The following is a 21,465-nucleotide window of genomic DNA, read 5'->3' as shown; positions in this document are numbered from 1 at the left end:
AGACTGTTTGGGTGTAGGTGTTTCAGCTTTAGTGAGGCCAAGAGATTGCATGTGTCCACAAGCAGGCATGCAGGTCTCAGAGGAGAGTGGAGGAGAAGGGGGAGACGTGTGGGGGCTACAGAGAAAGAGGGCAGGGTAAAAGAAGAGGGGGTTGATTGTCACACGGAGCGCAAAGACCAAGAGAGACAGAGAGCGACCCGCAGCCAGTCCACTCAGCGCTGCCTTCATCCCGCACAGACAGACACACGCAGCAGTTGCACGGCTCTGAGCTGCGCGCATCTCAGCTCTTCACGGAGAAAAACACGCAAACATCTGGAGGAGTACAGAGAAAGCCCACTCCGCATTGCCACGCTGTTCTTTTTCCTGTTTCTTTTATATGCATATTTTTTTTGTAGTGCTTGTGGAGAAAGTGCCGCGTCTCTGAACAACAACAAAAAAAAAGAAAGAAAGAAAAAAAAAGTTGAAAGCACTCAGAGGGGGAAGAAGTGAAGCCGAACCAAGCCGCGCTTTGGGAACTTCATCACGGTAAGTGCCGACGCACTGATGGGTCGTGATCACACGACTGATTACAGCTTCATTTGCTTTAATTGCCTTAATTGGTTATTTGATTGTCATGTTTTCTGTTCTGGCGGCTGGTTTCCGAGTTAAGCAGTGCGCTGTCGCTGCTGAAGGAAACTTTTTTTGTTGTTTTGAATGATATTAATGGAAAAAAAAGGAGAAATTACTGGAGGAAGAAAGATTTCTGTAATTATTTTAGCCCTTTTATTTGTAAAGAGACATTACAAATGTAGCACATTTGTACAAAATATGCGCAGTGTTTTATGGAAAAAAAATCACGCTGTTTGAGAAACTTTTATTTTCCCAGGAACAAAAGACAAAACCGTCTAACTCAAGTAAAGAAAATTATAAATTTAGTTTTTTTTAGTCTCGTGAACTCATTACATTTAATTCACAAGTTAGTGGATTTTAAGTCGTTCATGATTTTTAAACTCTTACGTGTATATTGTAACTATGTTTTTTCTAATTTAAGCAGCTTACAGTTTAAAACACTGTAAGCTGTAACACTGTAATACTTGAATTGAAACAAATACCTTTTCGAAAACATTTTATTATAAGACGTATAATTTCTTAAAACGTCCTATGTTTTACTAAAAACATAGATAACACATTTCAGAAATTACTTTGTGCCATAGGTCAGATCTCACTTTTCRGTTAACATTTGCAGGCTTTATTGGGAATTTATTTGGTCATAATTATTTACAGACTTTGCAGGCCTTGTCCAGTCCACATTTTAAAATTTTTTATTGGAACTAAATTTAAAAGCTGTGATTTAAAAAAAAATACCTAGAAATTTGAAACAGTTTCACATAAAACTGAATTAATCAAACTGTTTGGTTACAGACCAAAACAAACTAAACATAGGGTTTATTAAAAAAAAAAAGAAGCTTATATCTTTGTTAGAGAATTTAGTTTCTTGAAATGTTGTGTTTTTGTTGTTGTGGATTAAATTATGTTCCCAGACGAACTGAAAGATTATTTACAACCTCCTGGGTGAGTGATCGTCTGACAACCTGCCTTCTCCCGCTCTCTGCCTCAGAACCGCCAGCAGGGAGGTGAATGGATCTCCACCGCCCCTTCAAGATGGACAGCCCCTCCTATCTGCCGACTCCCCTGGCCTCCCCGGCCCTCATGGTCCTGGCCTCGACAGCGGAAGCCGGCAGAGACGCCTCCGTCCCCTGCCAGGCACCCCGGCCTTTTGGGGTCCCGGTCTCTGTGGAAAAGGACCTCCACCTCCCCTTTCCTTCACCCTCCTACACCTTCACCTCTATGTACCAGCGTCAGGCTCCCATGTCGGGCACCTTCCCGTCCCGGGACTTCCCAACGTCTCTGCTCCACCTGCACCCTCAGTTCACCCCTCCAAACCTGGACTGCTCTACCCTGGGCATGCTCAACCACAGCGGACTGGGGGCTTTCCGGCCATTTGCCTCCCCACAAGAGGAGAGGGAATCCGGGGGCTACCAGTCGGCCTTCACCCCAGCCAAGAGACTGAAGGGCTGCTTCCCGGAAGTGGAGGGTAAGGAGTTTGACTTTGGGCCCCTGAAAGCTGGGGAGGAGGCAGGGAGGAAGTTGTTCTCCATGTCCGGCCTGCTGTCTGATGGCGAGGCTTCATCCAGCCCGGAGGAGCGCAAAGAGCACAGTGAGTAGACACACTCAACTTAGAGGAAGAAAAACATCTGATACATGCTTTATCTGTGTAACTCAGACACTGACACTCAACTCATGTCTTTACCACCGAGAATAGAGCTGGTTATGATCCTAACCATCATGCTCCCCGTGACCTGACATGAACACATCCTCCACAGCTGGATCCGAGAGAATATTGTCTAATTAGGCGGCTGTTTACTTCGGCCCGTCTCTGGCCGACTTCGACACAAATAGATTGAACAGTGACACTCATTCAGTTTAGTGATCATTAGCCACATATGACCATTAGGCCTATTGGAAGTCTGGCTTTTCTGCACAAATATACGGTAGTACATGCAGGGCTGACACGGGAGGAGTGAGAGCGGGAACGAGTGACACCCTGTCAGAGATAACGAGGTGGCAGAGACAGGGAGGAAGGGATGGAGGAGGAGAGAGAGAAACAGAGAGATAGAGACGCACGATGTGCTTCAGCCCGAGCTTCCCTACCAACGACAACCCTCAGCTCAATACGGTCGCCCACACCAGCCGTCTGATTTGTTGACAAATGAGTGGGAGAGGTGTCAGTCAGCGTGGCGCACAGGGGAGAGACGCTCCTCATTACTCCCGGGGATAATTGCCCAACGACGCGGGGGCACAACTCTCGCCTCAGAGGGATGACGGGAAGGGAGTGAGTCAGTGGAGGCGATGCTAGGCATGATGGGAAATCAAACCCCCTTCAGCGGCGGCCGCCGAGGGGAGCGCCTGACAGATGAAAGGGACAAGACAGAGCTGAGAGAGAGGGAGAGAGAGCACCCCAAAAGGCTCTAGAGATCAGAGGGGGACACCATCGAAAATAATGACAATAAGAAGAAGTGAGGAGAGGCGAAAAGGGGATTGGGGGTGCGGGTTGGGGGAGGCAAGGGGGGACTGCGTTTGCGCTCTCACACACTCCACCTAAAGAAAACTTTCATCCCACACATAAAGGCTGGTAGCAGGGATGAGTTGTCTTAAGAAAAGTTTGGATTGTGTGTGTGTCACTTTGCATATGTGCATGTCTTTGTTGAAAGTTGCTGATTTTTGTCGCCGGCTGGTGGTTGAGTGACGGGGGCCGGGGAGGCGGAGTGGCAGCGGGGAATCTCAATATGGAATTTTAATAAGGCCAGGAAAAGAAAAGATGCCAGCCAGCCAGCCGAGCCGGCACGCTGGTGTGAGAGGTGTGTCTGATACAAAAAAAAAAAAAAAAAGAGTTTGCTAGACTGCGCTCATGCATGCATGCCCAACCACCTGATTTTGGGAGCCTCATTTGGGGGGAATGTTGACAAGGACAAAAGTCAGGGTGAAGGAGAACAAGGAGCATTGCTCCTACAAATATATGAAAAAAAAAAAAAAAATCAGGAGTAAAAAAAGGGGATTCATGCACATTGGAAGCTGCTTTTCCAGCTTTATCCAATTAGATTGGAGCTCAGGCAAACTAAGAGCTTTAATGCAATTGAGCTCCCTGCACTTTTCTAAGGCTGACATACACTTGTTCCTCTTGACTGGGCAACAGACAGTCACTTCAGGAGCAAAAGTCTTAAGTGTTAAGCTTGAAATCTTCTTTGAGTGCAAGAGTTTTGCCTCCTCAGACACAGCAGCAACAATAGGTCTTCAAATTCACACTGAGCCGCAAACTTAAGCCAAAAGAAACATTTAACTCATATAAACTTTACTTCATCTGTAAAATTGCTGTTGGTGTGAAGTTTTTGCATTTTGTCAGAGAATGCACCGATCAGGCTATTGCTGGCTGAGACCAATTTCAGTTTTTTACTTTTTCATTTTTATTCTAAGTACCGTATTTTCCGCACTATAAGGCACACCGGATTATAAGGCGCACCTTCAATGAATGGCCTATTTTAAAACTTTTTTCATATATAAGGTGCATAAAATAGATGCTTTAGTTCAGGTTGACAATTTGTTCCATCCATCCATTTTCTTGCACCCTTTTTCCCTCAGTGGGGTCGACAGACTGGAGGTCGCCAGTCTGTTGCAGGGCAATACAGAGACACACAGGACACACAACCATGCACACACACACTCACACCTAGGGGCAATTTGGAGAGGCCAATTAACCTGACAGTCATGTTTTTGGACTGTGGGAGGAAACCGGAGTACCCGGAGAGAACCCACGCACAGGGAGAACATGCAAACTCCATGCAGAAAGACCCCAGGCCGGGAATCGAACCCAGAACCTTCTTGCTGCAAGGCAACAGCTCTACCAACTGCGCCACTGTGCAGCCCGACAATTTGTTCCGTACTCTATTATTACACATCCACATTTGTAAAAAAAAAAAAAGGTCCCCGAGTACTTTATATAGTAGGCTGCCCCAGTCATTGTTTCACTCATGGTGTTGGTGTTGCGATATTGTGCCCAACTGCTTTCTGGGTAACACAGACCAACGGACACGCTGCCGCCGCAGTCTCTGTCTCTCTTCCCCCCCTCCCTCCGCCCCCTGGCTTTAAATGTATTATCAAACTTTATTAACAAACCAGCGTTCTAACAACTATCCCAGCATGCACCGCGCACTTCTTCTTCTTCTACAGGGGAAAATGAAGTCGGCGGCTGCTTACCGTAGTTGCTAGACTGTTGTGGCTCAGTATTGGTCCATATATAAGGCGCACCGGATAATAACTGTCAGCTTTTGAGGAAATTGAAGGTTTTTAGGAGCGCCTTATAGTGCGGAAAATACAGTACCCAGATTGGACTTTATACCACCAGGATTTACAGGACCTCTTGCGAAACATTCATGTCTTCATTTTCTCCTGAATGAATGTTTTGATAACACCATATTTTATGTTTCTAACGAAAAATAGCAAACAATATCACTCTTAAGTCATTTTAAATTATCGAATAGGTAAATAATAAATAAAAGATGTGCAACTAGCTAAATTTATAATGTCAAAAACTCAAACCAGATCTTTGACTTCAAGCACAGTAAGTTTAGCAGCAAGGTGTAAGCGCCCTCTTCCTTGTTTCCATGTTATTTCAGTGTATATTACACAGTCACATTTAGGTCTACAACATTTTGAATATTTCTTTTTGTATGGAAGAAGTAATTTATAGAAACAATGCACTGTTTAGAAGAAACAAAAGGACAAACGTTATTTAACTATAAGTCTATAATATTTAGCATTCTTAAAGGAAACTTGTTTGGGCAAGAAACCAACACTGGTTCTTGCCCAGGAACCTGTATCCTGCACTTACACTGAGTTATTACAAAATTATCCGTATTTATGCATTAAAATGGGTTCTTTTTTAATTTATTTTTTATTATTTCCTTTACTTAACCAAGTAAAACCCCATTGAGATCTAGATCTCAATTTCAAGAGGAACCTTTGCAAACCTGGGCATATGAAAAAAAAGAAGAAAAAAATCAGATTTTTGAGTATTGAGTCTCTGGACAGATGAACAGGTAAAAATGAGTCAATTCTGTGGTTAATTGATTGGTGTATCTCTATTTTTTTTTTGTGTGTGTGTGTGAGGAATATATAAAATAGAGCTGTAGAAATTAAAGTTAGCTCAGACGTAGGGTTGGGATTTTAAAGTTCACCAGTTTGCAGTCAGCTCTCTTTAATTAACCAGTCGTCCTTCTGCAGCTGATCCAGAATGCTGCTGCTGACATTCTCACTAAAACCAAGAAAATATAGCTCATCATCCCAGGTCTACAGCTCAGAGATTAGACTTCAAAATATTTGTGTTTGTTTATAAATCACTGAATGAACACGTCACAGACCCGTCGTTGTTCCAGACCTCACAGGTCTTCTGGTTCTGGTCTGCTCTGCATCCCCGAACCAGAACCAAACATGGAGAAGCGGCATTCAGTTTTTATGCTCCCCAAATTCCAGTAAACTGCCAAACAGCTGAAACACTGAATTCCTTTAAAGGAAGGCTAAAATCCCATTCATTTAGAGTTGCATTTGAACAAAAACAGCTGGAACGTTGATTGATATATCTGACGCGTGTTTGATGATGATTCTTTTTATGATGGCATTTGACAAAATATGTTTGTTGCCTTTTTCATGGTTGGTTGCTGTGTTTTGATCATGTGAAGCACTTTGAACTGCCTTGTCTCTGAAATGTGCTACAGAAATAAACTTGCCTTGACTTGGCTACATTCAGAGATCAGCTTTATAACTTTATTCTGTTTCCAGTTTATGAGGAAACCTGCAGGATTTTTTCCAGTTCACAGCAGTGTGTAGATATTTGACCATGTTTAGTATTTTCTCCCACACTTCCCTGTCAGTCTAGACAACAAGCAGGTACATGACACTTCCTCCCGCCCACCTTGTGTGCCATCGCCAGTGGCTGTCTCTTCCTGTCCGTTTGGGGTCTTTCTTCTGTCGACATTCCCCATCCCTGACTCCCCTGTCCTCTGTTTTTATCAGGGAAGGGTCTGGGATGCTCAGTGTGCTCTGACAGCTGTTCAAACAGCCATGCTCACTTTCAAAGGGCAGATGTCTCCACTGGAGCGAATCATGCTTATTTTCCTCGGGGAGATGCTTTTTCCGCCGCAGGCCTGAGCTGGAATGAAAACGTTCCTTTTAACAGAAACACGAGTTAGGAAGCTCGGGGAGCCGAGTGGCAAAAAAAGACGCCACGGCCAGCCACAGACTGCTCCAATGAGTGTGTGTATGTGTGTGTCAGCAACTCACAGCGGAGGCAAAGCTAAGTGTGATCTGCGATAACTGGACCCAGATGTGCGAGAGCCACTTTTTGTTGTAAAGTAGAACCTAAACGTCCAGTCGGTAGAAGCGGCTAACAAATCCATTTACAAGCGCTGCTTTCACACAGACCAGCACTGCACAGATACGAGTGGACATTGTTAGCATAAATAAGCACATACTTAATGAAACTACAAAACGTGGAAGGAAATTCTTTACTATACACATCAGAGCCTTCTGCACATTTGAAGAAATTTACTTTCCTACTCAACCCAATTAAGAAAAACAAACACTTTTATTAGACTATTGCAGCTATTAAATGCTATGACCACTGGAGAACAGAACAGAATAACAAGACCTTGTTTCACARTCAGTTGAGTTTTGTTTGTGTTCTTATCTTGCATGTGGTTTAACAGACCAGCTGAAGGACACATGGAGTTTTTTTCTTTTTTTTGCTGCCATATGCATAATTATTTCTCCTGCGTATTGCTTCTTTATATCTGAAAAACAACGTTGTGGTACGATTATTATGGTTATGACTTTGTATTTACCTGTCAGGCAGAATTGTTGCAGCTATCTTTTACTGAGGGTGAGAAATCTCTGAGACACACACCTGGTTTTCACCTTACTGAAAGTAAAATCCTGCAGGAAGTTCATAGCAGGGAAACAATTAGGCATGACAGCTCAGTGCGCAAGTGTTCTCCATGGTCAGTTATTCATGGGTTGTTGGTGAAGGAGTGCAGCTTCCCTCCAGAATCAATATTGCATGTATTCATGTTAGATTAGCCTCAAGGATTATCTCCACTGTGAGGTTTGATGGACGAGATCTGGTTATAAGCACAGCTTACATCTGTTATTTAATGTCTGGATTTTAATGTATTGCAAAATTTTGCTGCATAGAAAACTGTTAGTATAGAAAATAGTGTTGCTTTGAAATATTCTTAATTGCACACAAAGCCTTGCAAAAATATTTATCTTGACTTCATGATTGATCAACGCAGTAGTCTATAACTGTGAACTATTTTCAATGATAATTTGAAAGTACGGCACACATATGAATTCAGCTCCTTTTAATCTGATGTAAAATTTTATGCAGCAATTGTGTCCACCTTTGTGCAATTTAATGCCGTTGTTAATGTTTCTGTTTCTTGCCTGTGCCAATCTGGCCCCGTTGGAAAAGGCAGAAATTTGGGTCTGTACATGTGATATATTCCCTTTTGTACGGGATTATATTCCGCACAAATATAACCTCAAACATTTGCAGCTGTATTTGTAGAAAAGGAGGTTAAGTAGAAATGCCCACTATTTGTTGTTCTCTCATATACAATTCCAATAAAACTCATCCCATTAGTGTTTGTCACATGGCAAAATGTGGAAATGCTCTACTGGTGTTTATGCGTCTGCCAGGCTATTTCTGCTAATCTTATTGTAGCAGAAGTATTCTGTAGGAATCCCCTCACGCACAGTCTGCTCCTTGTGTGCCGATTTGTTAACAGGGCACTGCGTTCTGTGTCAGGCTGCTGTTGACTGCTGGTATTGACCAGGGCTTCCTGTTGAAAGACACAGTGTTTACATCCCCCTAGCAGACCACAAGAGATCAATAGCAACCACTCAATGCTCATGCATACACATATAGTATCTGCAGCTTGCTATTATTGTCACTGTGCGTGCTCCTACCAGGTCGACTCACATGTGCTCTCCATGCATCCATGCATGACAGTCACCTTTAACATATGCAAAATGTCGGGTTATTTAATTCTCCTTTTACCTCAGGGATTCCAACTAATTCGGTTTGCACTTTCATGGAAAATGTTGGCGAGTTAAATAATACTAATAAAAAAGGAACTTAAAAAATACACCAGAATGCAATGAAGATTTGCTTTTTTTACTGGACAGATGTTTCTGCAGCTTGTAAATCTACATCATCTGCAGCCAGCTCTTTCTCTGACCACACTGATCGTGTCCGTCTCGATTGTAGGCACTCAGGGAGGAAAGCATCGTGGTTATAACGATGGTTGTTTTTGATCTGTGAGCACGCCGTGGTTGACTGTTCCCCCTCCTGTTGCGATGGTAGTTTGTTCTTCTAATGTTCTCCCAAGTAAAAGAGGCTTTTATCCTGGCAGGAGGGGAAAGCCCTCTCAGCTTTTTGCCTCCTTCCCTGTGTCCTCTTAGGGATGGAAAAAAAGGGAAAACACAGGATTTTCTTCTGGTACTTAGATTTATAGGTTTATTGTATGCTCTGTTTGTGTGTGTTTCTCCTATCCATTTAAAAAAGCAGGATCACACTGCTTGTCGATGAAAGACCGATCTTTTATAATTCTTGCGGGGCTTTTTTTGAACTTGCATTGGAGAAAATGTGCGTATTTAGTAAACTGAGAGGTCAACTGTTTGTGATCAGCACCTGTTAGATGGTCGATGCATTGTTCCGACTATACAAGAAATTTTAAAAGTGCTGCCTGGGCCTCCGTCTTCACATGTGCAGAGATATTTGGAGCTCAGGCATGAACAGGGAGATGAGGAAAAGGGAAGAGAAGAAGAGGTTTGTAATGAGTGCAGAGCCCTGGGGTTGTTAAAACAACAGCCTTGTTTCATCGGAGGCCATCTTTCCTTCTATCTTTCTTTCCATTTGCTTCCCTCTGCATTTCTCTCTGTGCACCTGATCGACCTGCATCATCACTGCCTCTGATCTCACATCAAAGGCATCGTGTGTGTGTGTGTGTGTGTGCATAGGAAAAAGCTCAAGCTAAAGGCGGTATTTCTGTAGATTTCATCCCATGTATTTTTGAAGTAACACACACGCACACGCGCGCGCACACACACACATCCTCCGCCTTGTCCCCGGAGCCTAACAAATCAGTCAGGCAGATAGAGAGGGCAGGAAGGCCACATTCTGGGGTTAAACACATGCCGCTGAGGAACAGCGCCGACAGACAGCGAGACCACACCAATTCTGCATGCTTGGGTGGAAACCAGAGACCTACATATCTAATATATGGCACAGAGTATGAGTGCAATGTTTTGTATATGCCTACTGTCAAACGTAGACCTCATTACAGGATGTCAGTTGTGCTTGTTGCGGATCTCCCTGCTGTGGCGGAGCTTAACAAAAGCCAATGCACTGAGAGCATGCCAGGCGTGAGGGTGTCGCAGCACACATACACGACTTTCTGACATCATTTGGTGGCTTGATGAGCAGGACTGACAGCCCTTGTTGATTGTGAAATGTGCCATTTTTTCCTCTTCTTTTCTTTCAAAGTGATTGGAGTTAGAGAAAGAAGTCTCGAGGGAGTTGCGGAATGGATTTGTTGCAGACAGGCAAAAGTTTACACTATTGTGAGCAGACATATATAACTGTCATTTTAAACCCTGACACACTGATACAGAAAACTGCGCTTTTCCTCTGAATGAAATGCAACAGTATGGATTGGAGAGGTTGTTAGCAGGATGTAGAGTAAAAGTTTTGTCATTTATACCCTCCATCACTACTGCATATCTGTCTTGAGTTTCAATAACCATGGAAGCTACTCTGCTTCAAGTAACTAACACTCCAGAAGCGCCTTTCGATGCATTTGACACAGTAGCGTACACTATTTGTTCACTAGCTGAATCAGAGTGCCATGGATTATTCTAGACATGTCAGAAAATTGTGTGCATGAGCCAGAGATACTCAAAAGTCATTTTCTCTGAGTCCAAGATCAAGACTGAAGACTGTAATGACTGAAATAAACTTCTTTACACAAAATGCAAGACGACAGACTCATCTCAGTAAGCTGAATGCTTGAAGTAGCTGCCATGGCATGTGACTGATTAACATATCTAATACACTTTTGAACTCTTGTGGCACCGGCAGACTGGAAGGTGCATCAGACTTTAATCTGAAGATAATTAAGTGTAGAAAAAAAAATAAAACAACACATCTCAGCAAAAGTAACTCGCAAAGCAGTACACTGAGGATTTTACACCCTACCTCCCAATATACATAGACTATGCACAAAATGGTGGCTCATCATCAGTGACATCCACTTGAATGAAAAGTGTATTCTTAGATACATTAACATATCTACAACAGCTTTCATCTAAAAACATATAAGCTGTCAACAAATTCTGCAACACATTAAAATGATTCAACACACAAACTTTTTCATATCCCAGTTCAGATATGTTAGTGAATACAGGATCCAGATTTCTAGCAGTGCCATCCCAAAGACCCACTGATCAATCAAGTCACTTCAAGTGGAGCTCAAATGTATCGGCGTGCTCCGATCACCTTTTAGGCACCTCCGCCTTATAGGTCAAAGTTTACCAGGATTGACCCCTCACCCTGATGTGTCAGGGTGTAAACACTCCCCCAGTTCTCTTCAGAGAATAGCACTGGGCCTGAGCCATAAATCACAGCGCTGATAATTGGTAGAAAAACAGCAGTCCAGCACTATATAACCTTTTACGTGTCGTCTCAACTCTTTATTATTGTGCTAATGAGTGGCGGTGGATCATGGCCACAGGCGCAACTTGAGAGGATGGCGGAAGGGGTTCAGAACTGTAAAAATCAAGCTACCTGCTACCAATACATCTGCACAGTTGCACAGCAGCTGCTGACGTAGAAACCATAAACGTTGGACGTTCGGTGCAGAGGACTGTGAAGACAGGAAGGGCAGTGATGCTGAAGCATACATGCGCGTATTGAAGCATTCCCTCATACAACCTTGCATATGCAAACAGTCAAGCACAAACACAGTGAGTAGCTGGCTCAGCAGTGTCCATTACAGACTGCCATTAGTATGGAGATTGTGCTAATTGTCCCCCATAGACCACACAGGCGGTGCTCGGCGGGGCGACTGTAGCTCTACGGGCCTGAAAGACAGAAGAGACTCTTTAAACGTCCCATTGTCTCGGTCGTGACCCTTGTTAGTGCAATTACTAATCAATCACTGAATAATTAGGATGCTTGATGTGGATAGTTTCAGTAAAGAATGTGCTATTTTAGCCTATTGCCCTGCTACATAAACTCATGTTCAGAAAGTTTTCGCCTTGTCTGCAATTAACAGTTCAGAGAAAATACGTGTCAGTAATGTTTGTACGAAAAAAACAACTAATATTTGTTTGGACTCTCATAAAGACTTTCTCTGTTTTTCAGGATTAACTCTAAATGTGAAGTGCTTTTCTTCACACACACTGTGTCTTGGTTTTTGTAACTTGTGTTTTGCTCATGTCTAGATGCATTTTGCTCCGGGTGGGCCGGTTTATGCCCCCACAGGCTTGGAGAGCACCCAGTTTTCTTTAGTAGCAGCTCAAAAGCTCCTGATCAGTCAAGTAGAGGAGATTGAACTGTGAGCAGCGCCTCTGTGACCCTGCTGAGTGAGAACACAGGGAGGAAGATCTATACCCGCTGGCGCTGCCACTGGACTCTTTGTTCTCCCGTGTTTGCTGACAGGAGGGGGGATCAGAGGAGCGTATCGACAGGGGGGGCTCACAGCGCGCTGCGCTCACCACGGCTACAGAGCTGTGTGTAAGTGATATATTTGGGCACACACTCAGAAGTTTGCAGTCGTGTTTCTGCCCCATGTAGAAGGCACAAGATTGGAAGCAACATGATTTGCAGTTTCTAGTCTTCAAGTCTAATTTGTCTTCTTCTGAATGGTGTCAGTGTGTGTGAGATGGTGGGATACATCACTCAGCACACAGGGATGTTGTGGCCTTTAGCCACAGAAGACAACATGAATAAAACTATATTTACTGCTCACTTTTGTTCTTAGCAGGCTGTAAATACTGCTGGGCAATAAATTTCAGTGGTACAACAACATGTCGGATTCCTAATGGAGAGGTGAGAAGCATCTGGTTATGCAGATAAGACGGTGTTTTATAAATATATGTACATCCAGGTCCACTTTGTTATAAATGCATGATTTTGACTTTATTTACCATTTTATTCTTTTTTTATTTTATTATAAAAGTTGGAGTTGGGAACAAACACAGACAAATTTCAGGTCTTGAATTAACCTCCAAAATGTGTTTTATTGTGTATTTTATCAAAATTGTTACCATAATTTCAAAACAGTAGACATAAATGGATAAAACACTAAAATGACACATGTTATACTTGATTTAACTTGTCACAATTTGTATTATTAAAATTACTGTCTTCTCGTCAGATAATCATAGATCAGGGTCATAGATCTGGTTTTTAAACTGACCCTACTTTAGCTGTCAAACACCACTGAAACTCATTGAAACTAATTACAATTTTGTACAAACTGTGATTGAGAAATCTGTATTTAACATATGGTATTCCTGCATGTATTTGACAACTCTAAGTGATGTAGATTTCAAAGTAAAGTCTCGATATCATTAAAGAAAAGTGAAATTAAAATGTACCATTTGACCATTGTGTTGTTTCACGAGGAGCATGATGATAAAACCCCAGATCGGTAGTTTTTTTAACCTACTATAATGTCTAAAATGTTTGAAAATCTTGGAATTTTGAACTGGAATAAGTGAGACAAATGAAAACATTACAAGCAGGAGTGCAAGAAATTAGCAGCCATATTAAACAGTAATCCATAAAGATTTAATATACGCTGAATTAAGTTATTGTCCAAGGTGCTTATCTTGATGTCCTTGCTTCTTTTGATTGCTCATGGTTTTTGTGTGTGTGTGTGTGTGTGTGTGTGTGTGTGTGTGTGTGTGTATGTGCATTTGTTTCATTTAAGATAAGCTGTTCAATCATTTGTATCCTCTCATCTTTTGAAGATAAAATCCATCGTCATCTGACCACTATTTCTTGCTTATCCAGGCAGACACAATACCATTCTTTAGGAAGTGTGACTAAACCAAACACAGGTGTATCAAGCTGCACCAGGTGCTTGTGGTTCACCAAAACCAGCAGCAGTCAAAAGAGCCTTTCTGACAGTATCAGATGTTATCTTGAAGATTATCTGTAGTAACGGGACGGATGAGGAGAGGTGGTGTCTGAATCCCCAAACGACTTTTCACTGAGGGTCTGCTCACATGTTACCACCAAGGTCCCATGTGGGGCCCCTTCTTATTACAAATCAAGCAGATTGTGTTGGGGAACACAGCGATTTAGAAATGCTTTGAAGTCATGCTGGCTCTTAGTCTCTCCCTGATCCTTAATGGCTGAGCTTTCTGCTGCTCACCTTCACAGCACAAAGTGCATGAGGGACAGGTGTGTGAGAGGAAAGCAGGTTGGTGTATTTTCTCTGCAGAAAGGATAATATGTCAAACCAAAATAGAGAGGAGGAATTCTGTTTTTACTGCCCTCAGGATTTCATTTTTTGTCAGAACACTGGATCTTTGCTAAAATGAACTATTTGTAGCCGTTGTAGCAAAGAAAAAAAAAATTCTTTGTGTAATTCGTATGTTATTCATGTCCTACTGTACATCATCTTCTCCTGTGCATCCCTGCAGGTAAACACCTACTGTATTTACCTATTGAAGTCAGGAAATGATAGGAATGCAATAGGAAATGCACTGGGAGCAGTTTCTACAAGTGCAATTTTTTAACTACCCACTTTAATCTTCTACAACAGCTGTACAAAATCATCTGGAAAACCTGTCTTACTTTTCAGAGCATGCCTCACCTACTTGATAGCAGGAGCAATAATGTGGTTTAATCTCACTGTCTGCTGTAAAAATGCACTGCAGGTGGGTGTCTTCAGAGTAAAATATTATTTGGTGGTTTCAGTCTGTGTCCATTTCAAGTTAATGGAGCGGTATGGAAGGTGCTCTAGGTTGAATTCCTTCCTCTAAAATCTGATTTACTAAATAGAAATGGTAAATTCTTCTGTATCAATTAGTCTTGGCAGAGGTAAACTCTTGAACCTGTTTGTCTGAGCAACAGTGATAGCCTGATTTAGTTTGTATTAACCACTAATTGACAGACAGAGAAAACTGGGAAAAAAAAAGAGAAATGTGATGAGGAGAAGTGGGAATAATAAGCACGAAGGAGAAACAGAAACAGAGAGAACTAATGTAAACAAGTCTTAGGTAAGGCAATCATGATCTGTACTTGGATGTCAATCTGTTTTTATATCATTATTATTTAGTTTTTTTTATCTGTTTGATATCTATATGAAACTCAGTTAACATATGAAATCTAAACATTATAGAAACAAATCTAAAAAATAGAAAAAGACGTGGACGGCCTGAGTACCCAACAGAGAACGACAGACCTCTGTATATTATTTCAGTGCAGGTTGATGCCATCAGGATGAATGACAGGTCAACACATTGTTGTCCTTGACTTTGTGAGCCTGTGTGACATTGTTGATTCTGATGGACAGCAGTCTCCGGGCGGTATTTTGATGCACAGGATGTGAGCTCAGAGCTGAAACAGGGAGGAGAAAACAAGAATAAGAAGTTAAATTACTTTGCTCAAGTATTCAAACCAGAAACCTTAATGAATTTTATTTAACAGGATTGTCTTTCAAGATGCTGTCTGTCCACCAATATTCTCCAGTAAAACTCTGAGGTCTTCACAGAGCAGCTTTGGTGACTGCTGAAGACACGTGGTTGCACTGGATTTAATTTAGGATATCATCGTAAAAAGGGCTGGTTGCAAATGAACACAGCACTTTTTTGGGATTTCACATTTTAGAAATAGCATATTCCTTCCACTTTGTAACTATGCGCTGCATTATGTTGGTCTAACATAAAATTCCAATAAAAAACATAGTATTTTGTTTGCAATGTGACAAAATGTGAAATAGTTTAAAAGGTACAAAGACTTTTACAAGGCACTCAAGTTATGTCAGATCCCTTTGCCTAGGATGCTGTAACCCTCCATATTGTTGCCAGGACCAAAGCTTGAGAAGACTAAAAGCCTACAATGGAGGCTAAATGATGTCATTTTGATCACAAGTCCTGACTCAATCAAAACCATGATTTTTTTCTGCTTTTTCCTTCGTAGCTTTGTGGCCTAAATCTGGACATGGAGCTTCTAAACATACAAAGTGTGATATTAAAGTGAAACCATCTTCATAAGCAGTCCAGACTGTTCCTGAGTCGCCTTCTGGTTGTCTCTGTGTGATTTCTGAAAGGACCCAGAGGGAATGTCGAGCTGCAGTCAACCCAGTGCTGTGACACGCTGAGCTGCAATTGAGTTAGCGACCGAGCGGTTACACTTAACCTTTGAACGGCCAAGATCATTCTTTCCACAAATCAAAAAGGAACTTGACCAAAACAAGGATCACTTCAGTGGCTTTGTTTTCTTTGAACCTTATGAAACATCTTGATGAAACGCTTTTCTTTATGTTGTTACATCGAGTTGCATAGATTCAGTGTGTCACGTTAAAGTTGGAGTTCTTCTCTGTCTGTAAAATGACGCACAGGGATATCAGAACTGACAGCGAGTTTTCCTGCAGGTTGCAGGTATTGGTAGGACCTTTGCTGTACTCTAAAGAGGAGTGACAGCATCATTATGTGTCAAGGAGTGCAGCTCACAGTATGTTTGTACACATTGGGTAATTCCTTAGGTAACTATAGTGAAATGTATGATGAAAGGTTAGGATTATACTGGAAAAAAAAACAAAAACAGTAAAAAGAATATTACAGTCCATATTGCGGTCTGTAATTATAAGAAAAAATCTAATGCATAAAGTTCCCCCATATTTGACCATGTATTTATTTTAGCTTGAAGTTTCGCTAAATATAATTTTGAAACACAGTGAAACTCATAAATCATAAAACTAACTTTTGTAAAGATTCACGTCTTTGACAGGATTGAAAAAGAGCTCTTGAAAATGGATCTGCCCCCATCACTCTATCAAACCTAGAAACAAAAAAAAAAACAGAGGAGGAAGGAGGGAGACCTGTTTCTGTCTATCCTATTTATAAATTAAATAGAGCTTAATTCTTCCTCTATGAAAACAACATCCATCCATCTGTACATCCATCAGGTGAATGTAAAGAGGCTGGACTGAGAGTCAGCTCTTCTCAGTCTGAGGCCAGGGTCCTTGACTGGAAAAAGATGGACTTTTCTCTGAGTTGGGTTTCAGCTTCTATCAGAAGCAGAGAAACTTAAGTTAAGCAAACTTGACTTCTTTATGGCTTTCTTTCAAAAATTGGTTGAATCCCAGGATTGCCCAATATATTTAGGTCTTCACAGAATGACTGTATTAACAGTGACATTACATTACACCCAGATCAGCCCTATTCATTTTCTTTTTTTATATCATCACTACTATGTCCTAATATATGTTGGTCTGTCCCACACATCCCAATAATATTTCTGGAATTTTGTGTTTGTGACTAAATATAAAAATGTTCGTGGGCTTGAATACTTTTGGAAGGCTGCTGTAAGTAGCTTCATACTGCAACAAATAGACAAGAACAGCCTTAAATTTCCCCTGGATTTCACTCCCTCCCTCCTGTGTGGAAGTCACTAGAAGAGATCATTGAGCCATGCATCTCAATGAGGACAAGATTGATTGTTTGGAACGGAGCAGAGGCAGGGTTCGATCTTTGCCCTCAGGGCTACGAGAAGGGAAACACGGTCACAGAGACAGTCGCACAGGTTCCCAGTCAACTCTGAGTCACCGAGATGATAGGACACATATATGCGGAGCCACGCCCGGCTAGATGGAGCAATTGTTGTAATAAATGGAGAAGATGAGAGAGAGAAAGAAGGAGAATGAAAGAGAGAGAAATGTTGAGCTTGTGTGCTGATTGACCTGTGGCCAGAGAGGTTATGTCCATTGATCTGTTGGGCCAGAAGAAAAGGGCTTTGGCCTGAGGTGCTTCAGAATGAGTCTATTTGGAGTTTAGGCTTCCCATCCATTCCCACCCGAAGCTTTTTCATCATCTGACTCCCCCGACTCAGAAGTGACGGCTCCCGCTGTCCTCATAAGCACCAGGCACTACAAAGGCCAAAGGCCAATCAATGTTCCACAAGAGGTTGATACAGATCTTATTAGTCAATGAACGATCATTAGTGGTCTAACGAGGCATTGATTTGTGCAGGAGCTAAAGGTTGCGGTGAGTGTCTTTAATACATTAAACACAATTGATTGGAGTAGTTGGGGTGTTATGAGGAATGGCAGAATTACAATGGACAGTGAGAGATTTGGGGTCAAGCCAGGAGAGGAGAGAATGTTGTTAGGATTGAACACGGTGCCCAGCAGCACATTTGTCCTTTTATGCATTACCGGTGTAGCAATTCTTCAAATGATAAAAAGCAGATATGTAGGAGGACTAAGTCAAAAGCAACTGGACTTGCTGTTTCAAAGGCTGGAGCTGCAGCCTTTGAAAGCTGCGGAAATGACTYTGCTCATAGCAGATGTGTTACTACAGGGCCTATTATGTTGCTCATTAAATACCCAACCTCTCAATAGGCCATTATTTCCCCAATAAAAAACAAACGGCGGCCTGCATACTTTCCCCTGCTCCCCCCCTCCGCCTCTGCTTCAGAGGTTCGCTCTACCTCACAGCCGGCTAAAACCCCTGACTAATATCCTGCATGTGATGCTTTTAAATAGGAAGCAGGCCGCTGTGTAGGGTGGAGTACAGGTGTGGCAGGAGCCAGAGGATTTTATAGCCCTCCATATCCTCTGAAAGTGTGCCAAGGACCTGCCTACCCTACCCACCACTGCAGCGTTGGCCGCCAAGCGTTAACTTTACTCCCCCCCTACCAATCCTTGCACGCCTACTGCTTATATAGAGTCTTTGCTTGTTATGGGTTTATAGAGGGATTTCTGATGTGCTTAGAGAATTGTTTGATGATTGGAATAATGATGCCATTTGGAGTGAATTGTCTCGGGACTTTATTGCCAGTGAACAACGAAAAAAACCCCAGACCAGACCTACCCTATGCTTAAAAAATGAAAATCCAGAGCTTTCTCTTCACGCTTTCTTGTGTCCCCTGCCATTCAAAGCTGCCCCATCCTGCTCATGTCAATCAGAGTTACACCACGTCCACAGGTTTGTCACCCGGGGTATGTTCGTCACCACGTCTCCCCCTCCAGAACAGCCTTTTCATGCCCCGGCATAATGTCAGTGGGTGACATCCAGGCCTGATGTGATGTGGCATTCACTAAAGGTCATGTTAGGCATCTCCGCTCCATCTGCATCAGCAGAACTGGCAGCCGTCATATGGGTGCTGGCATCGGCCATTACCCATGGCCTCGGGGGGACTCGATGCTCAGAGGATTTGTCAGCAGGATTCTCGTCTGTCTGTTCTAGGGTGGATGCAGAACAAGAGAAATCAGGTCCTGACCATCAATCACACGAGGGGAAAAAGAAGAGGACACCAGGTCTTTTCGTTCCACCAGATAAACTTTGTAATCTCATGATGCTCTGGATAACTCGGATGATCCAACGACATACCCGTGTTGTGCCCAAAGGAATTTATACTCACAGTGAATTAAAGCTGTATGTAGTGAATTGAGCTCTATGTGTTTAATTAGTAGGCTGTATATTTTACTATTGAGCAAATAATATTGGCACTGTTGTTAAACTGTTTAAAAGCCTTAAAATAATCCTGTATTGCAGCTGCATAATCTAAAAGTGAAATATTTTATAAAGTATTTTTAGTTAAAAGAGCAGTATTATGTGTTTTTCAGGCACATAGTTATTTAATAGCAAAATAAAGTAACTGTCACCTTTAGTTTCTATAAAAATGCTGTATATATCAATCGACACATTGAAATTAGCCTCTTTCTCTTTAAGACACTCCTGTTCTTTCTGACAGCACGTCATCACAAAAGACTCCTCCATTAAGCCATTTACAATCCTCTTTAGGTTCATTGGACTGAGAAGCAGATCCTCATTTCCACCAGGTGTTTGCTAATTGTTGCTGTAACTAGTCTGTAACATATACATTTAAAACCAGAGAATCAATGTTCAAAGGATCAATCGGTCTTCAATATGAGGAATAAATAAATAAAAGAAGGTTTTGGTTCTAATGCAGCAGAACACTGAATTTTACTCTATGAATTACAGAATGCACGCACCTCTTCTTAACAGACGTGATTTGGAAATGTTTTCCAGGCCTACTGTTTAGTATGGTGGGGTATCTGTCTATTTCTGTTTTAAAGGCTGCAGAAATAAGATAATTAAAAAATAATAATAATCAGTCGTCCGCTCCCCTTAAGCTATTCATTGCTCATCATTTAGTCTTTCAGTAGGATAACTTCCTTTTTTTTATAGCCATCTTGTTGCCCAAACCAAAATCTGATCAAATCATGCATCATAGACACGAGAGTTTAAGAAAATAGGGGAAATGTTCTATTTTCTGTCTTTAACCTTCATGAAATATCATAAAAGAAGAAAAGTTGCTTCCCTATTTGCAAAAGAGGATTGTATAAAGTATCAACTCCAGGGTTACCAGTGGTTTTGTCATCTGAAGTTTCAAAAAAATGGAAAGATTACAATTATTTCTTCAATTGGATCTTTGACCACCTAAATAAAGTTAAAGTCTGGTTTATTTGTTACTGTTTATTTATCTACAATAAAGATTACCTTATTTTTAGAATTTCTGCACATCTGTATCAATGATGTGAACGTATTTCTTCTTATCTGTATTTGTCAACTAGCGGACGATAGAGTAACTCAAATCAGAGAACTCCCGTCAAAATATTTTACAATGCTGGTGCAAAACCTTCATAGAAGCAGAGAAAAGGCCTTCTCCCAAGAGGGCTGTGGGAGAAAACGGCAACTGGACAAAAATCCTAGACAGCCAGGAAACAAGGTCTTGAACTGGCGAGACACAAAGAGAGAAAAAAGTGAATCAGACATGGAGACAGTGAATCCATTTGGAGATGGGCCAGTCAAACTCAGCACATCCCAGAGCGAGCGGGCCAATCCATCCGAGCCAGTTGCCGTAGTGAGGGAACGGTTAACAAGCCCCGCAGGCAGGTTTTACAGCCCYTGTTGTGTGTCTCAGACCCCCCAGGCTGAAGAGGGGCTGAGGTTGACTAATACTGACAGGTTTTATGTGGGCAAGGGCTGAGGGCAGCGAAGGGGTGGAGACGCGTGAAAAGGTACTCATGAACCAACAACTAGTGCTTACAAGCGTCTAGTAGGGAAAGTATGTACACACACATTCATCTCTGCATCCAAACCACAAACACTCTGGCCCCCCACACCATTAAAGCGGATGTCTGTGAGGACCAGAGGTGACGGATGGATGGTGCAGGGGGGGGGAAGGCTGTAAACAGAGAAAAAGAGGGGGAGGCTTATCCAAAAAGGGCACCAATAAAACACCTCAAAATCAAATCCCATTGCTCTTATCGCGGCGCCATTTAGAGACGTTATCTGTGCAGGTAATGTGGTTATAAATTCAATTTCACCACACAGATTTCATTGTTTACTGATGCCTGCGTGTTCCGGGCGGCGGAGCGCAGAAAGCCCGGGAACGTTCAATGCGTGTCGGGAAAAGTCATTTGGGCTTCCAGGAGGGGATGCAAAAAAGGCGAGGGAGGATCGGGAGACAGGGTGGTGGTGATGGGCAGAAAACATGTCACACTCTCAAGGACACCTGACTCCAATTTCTATTTTCCATCCCATGTTTTATTTACAGGCCATTTGCTCCCATTTGGCTCCTCATTATGGGGCCTCATAGCTCAACTC

General features: G+C 42.2%; 1 protein-coding gene across 4 annotated transcripts in view; it reads left to right on the top strand.

Moving 5' to 3' along the window:
• The first annotated feature begins 141 nt into the window (after nucleotides 1-141).
• rnf220b (ring finger protein 220b) overlaps nucleotides 142-21,465 on the top strand; it is a 35,524-nt gene continuing 14,200 nt past the window's right edge. For 2 of the 4 annotated variants that reach the window (XM_008407975.2, XM_008407973.2), the window contains exons 1-2: nucleotides 142-525; nucleotides 1,598-2,197. In XM_008407975.2, the coding sequence (XP_008406197.1) occupies nucleotides 1,618-2,197 (580 nt within the window). In that variant the 5' untranslated portion in view covers nucleotides 142-525; nucleotides 1,598-1,617. The remainder of the gene's footprint in view (nucleotides 526-1,597; nucleotides 2,198-21,465) is intronic. The other 2 variants (XM_008407976.2, XM_008407974.2) reach the window with 1 other exon arrangement.

The sequence above is a fragment of the Poecilia reticulata genome, linkage group LG4 (genome assembly GCF_000633615.1).
Source record: "Poecilia reticulata strain Guanapo linkage group LG4, Guppy_female_1.0+MT, whole genome shotgun sequence".
Classification (NCBI taxonomy): Eukaryota; Metazoa; Chordata; class Actinopteri; order Cyprinodontiformes; family Poeciliidae; genus Poecilia; species Poecilia reticulata.
Note: the sequence above shows the minus strand (reverse complement) of the source record. Positions and strands in the feature narration are given on the sequence as shown.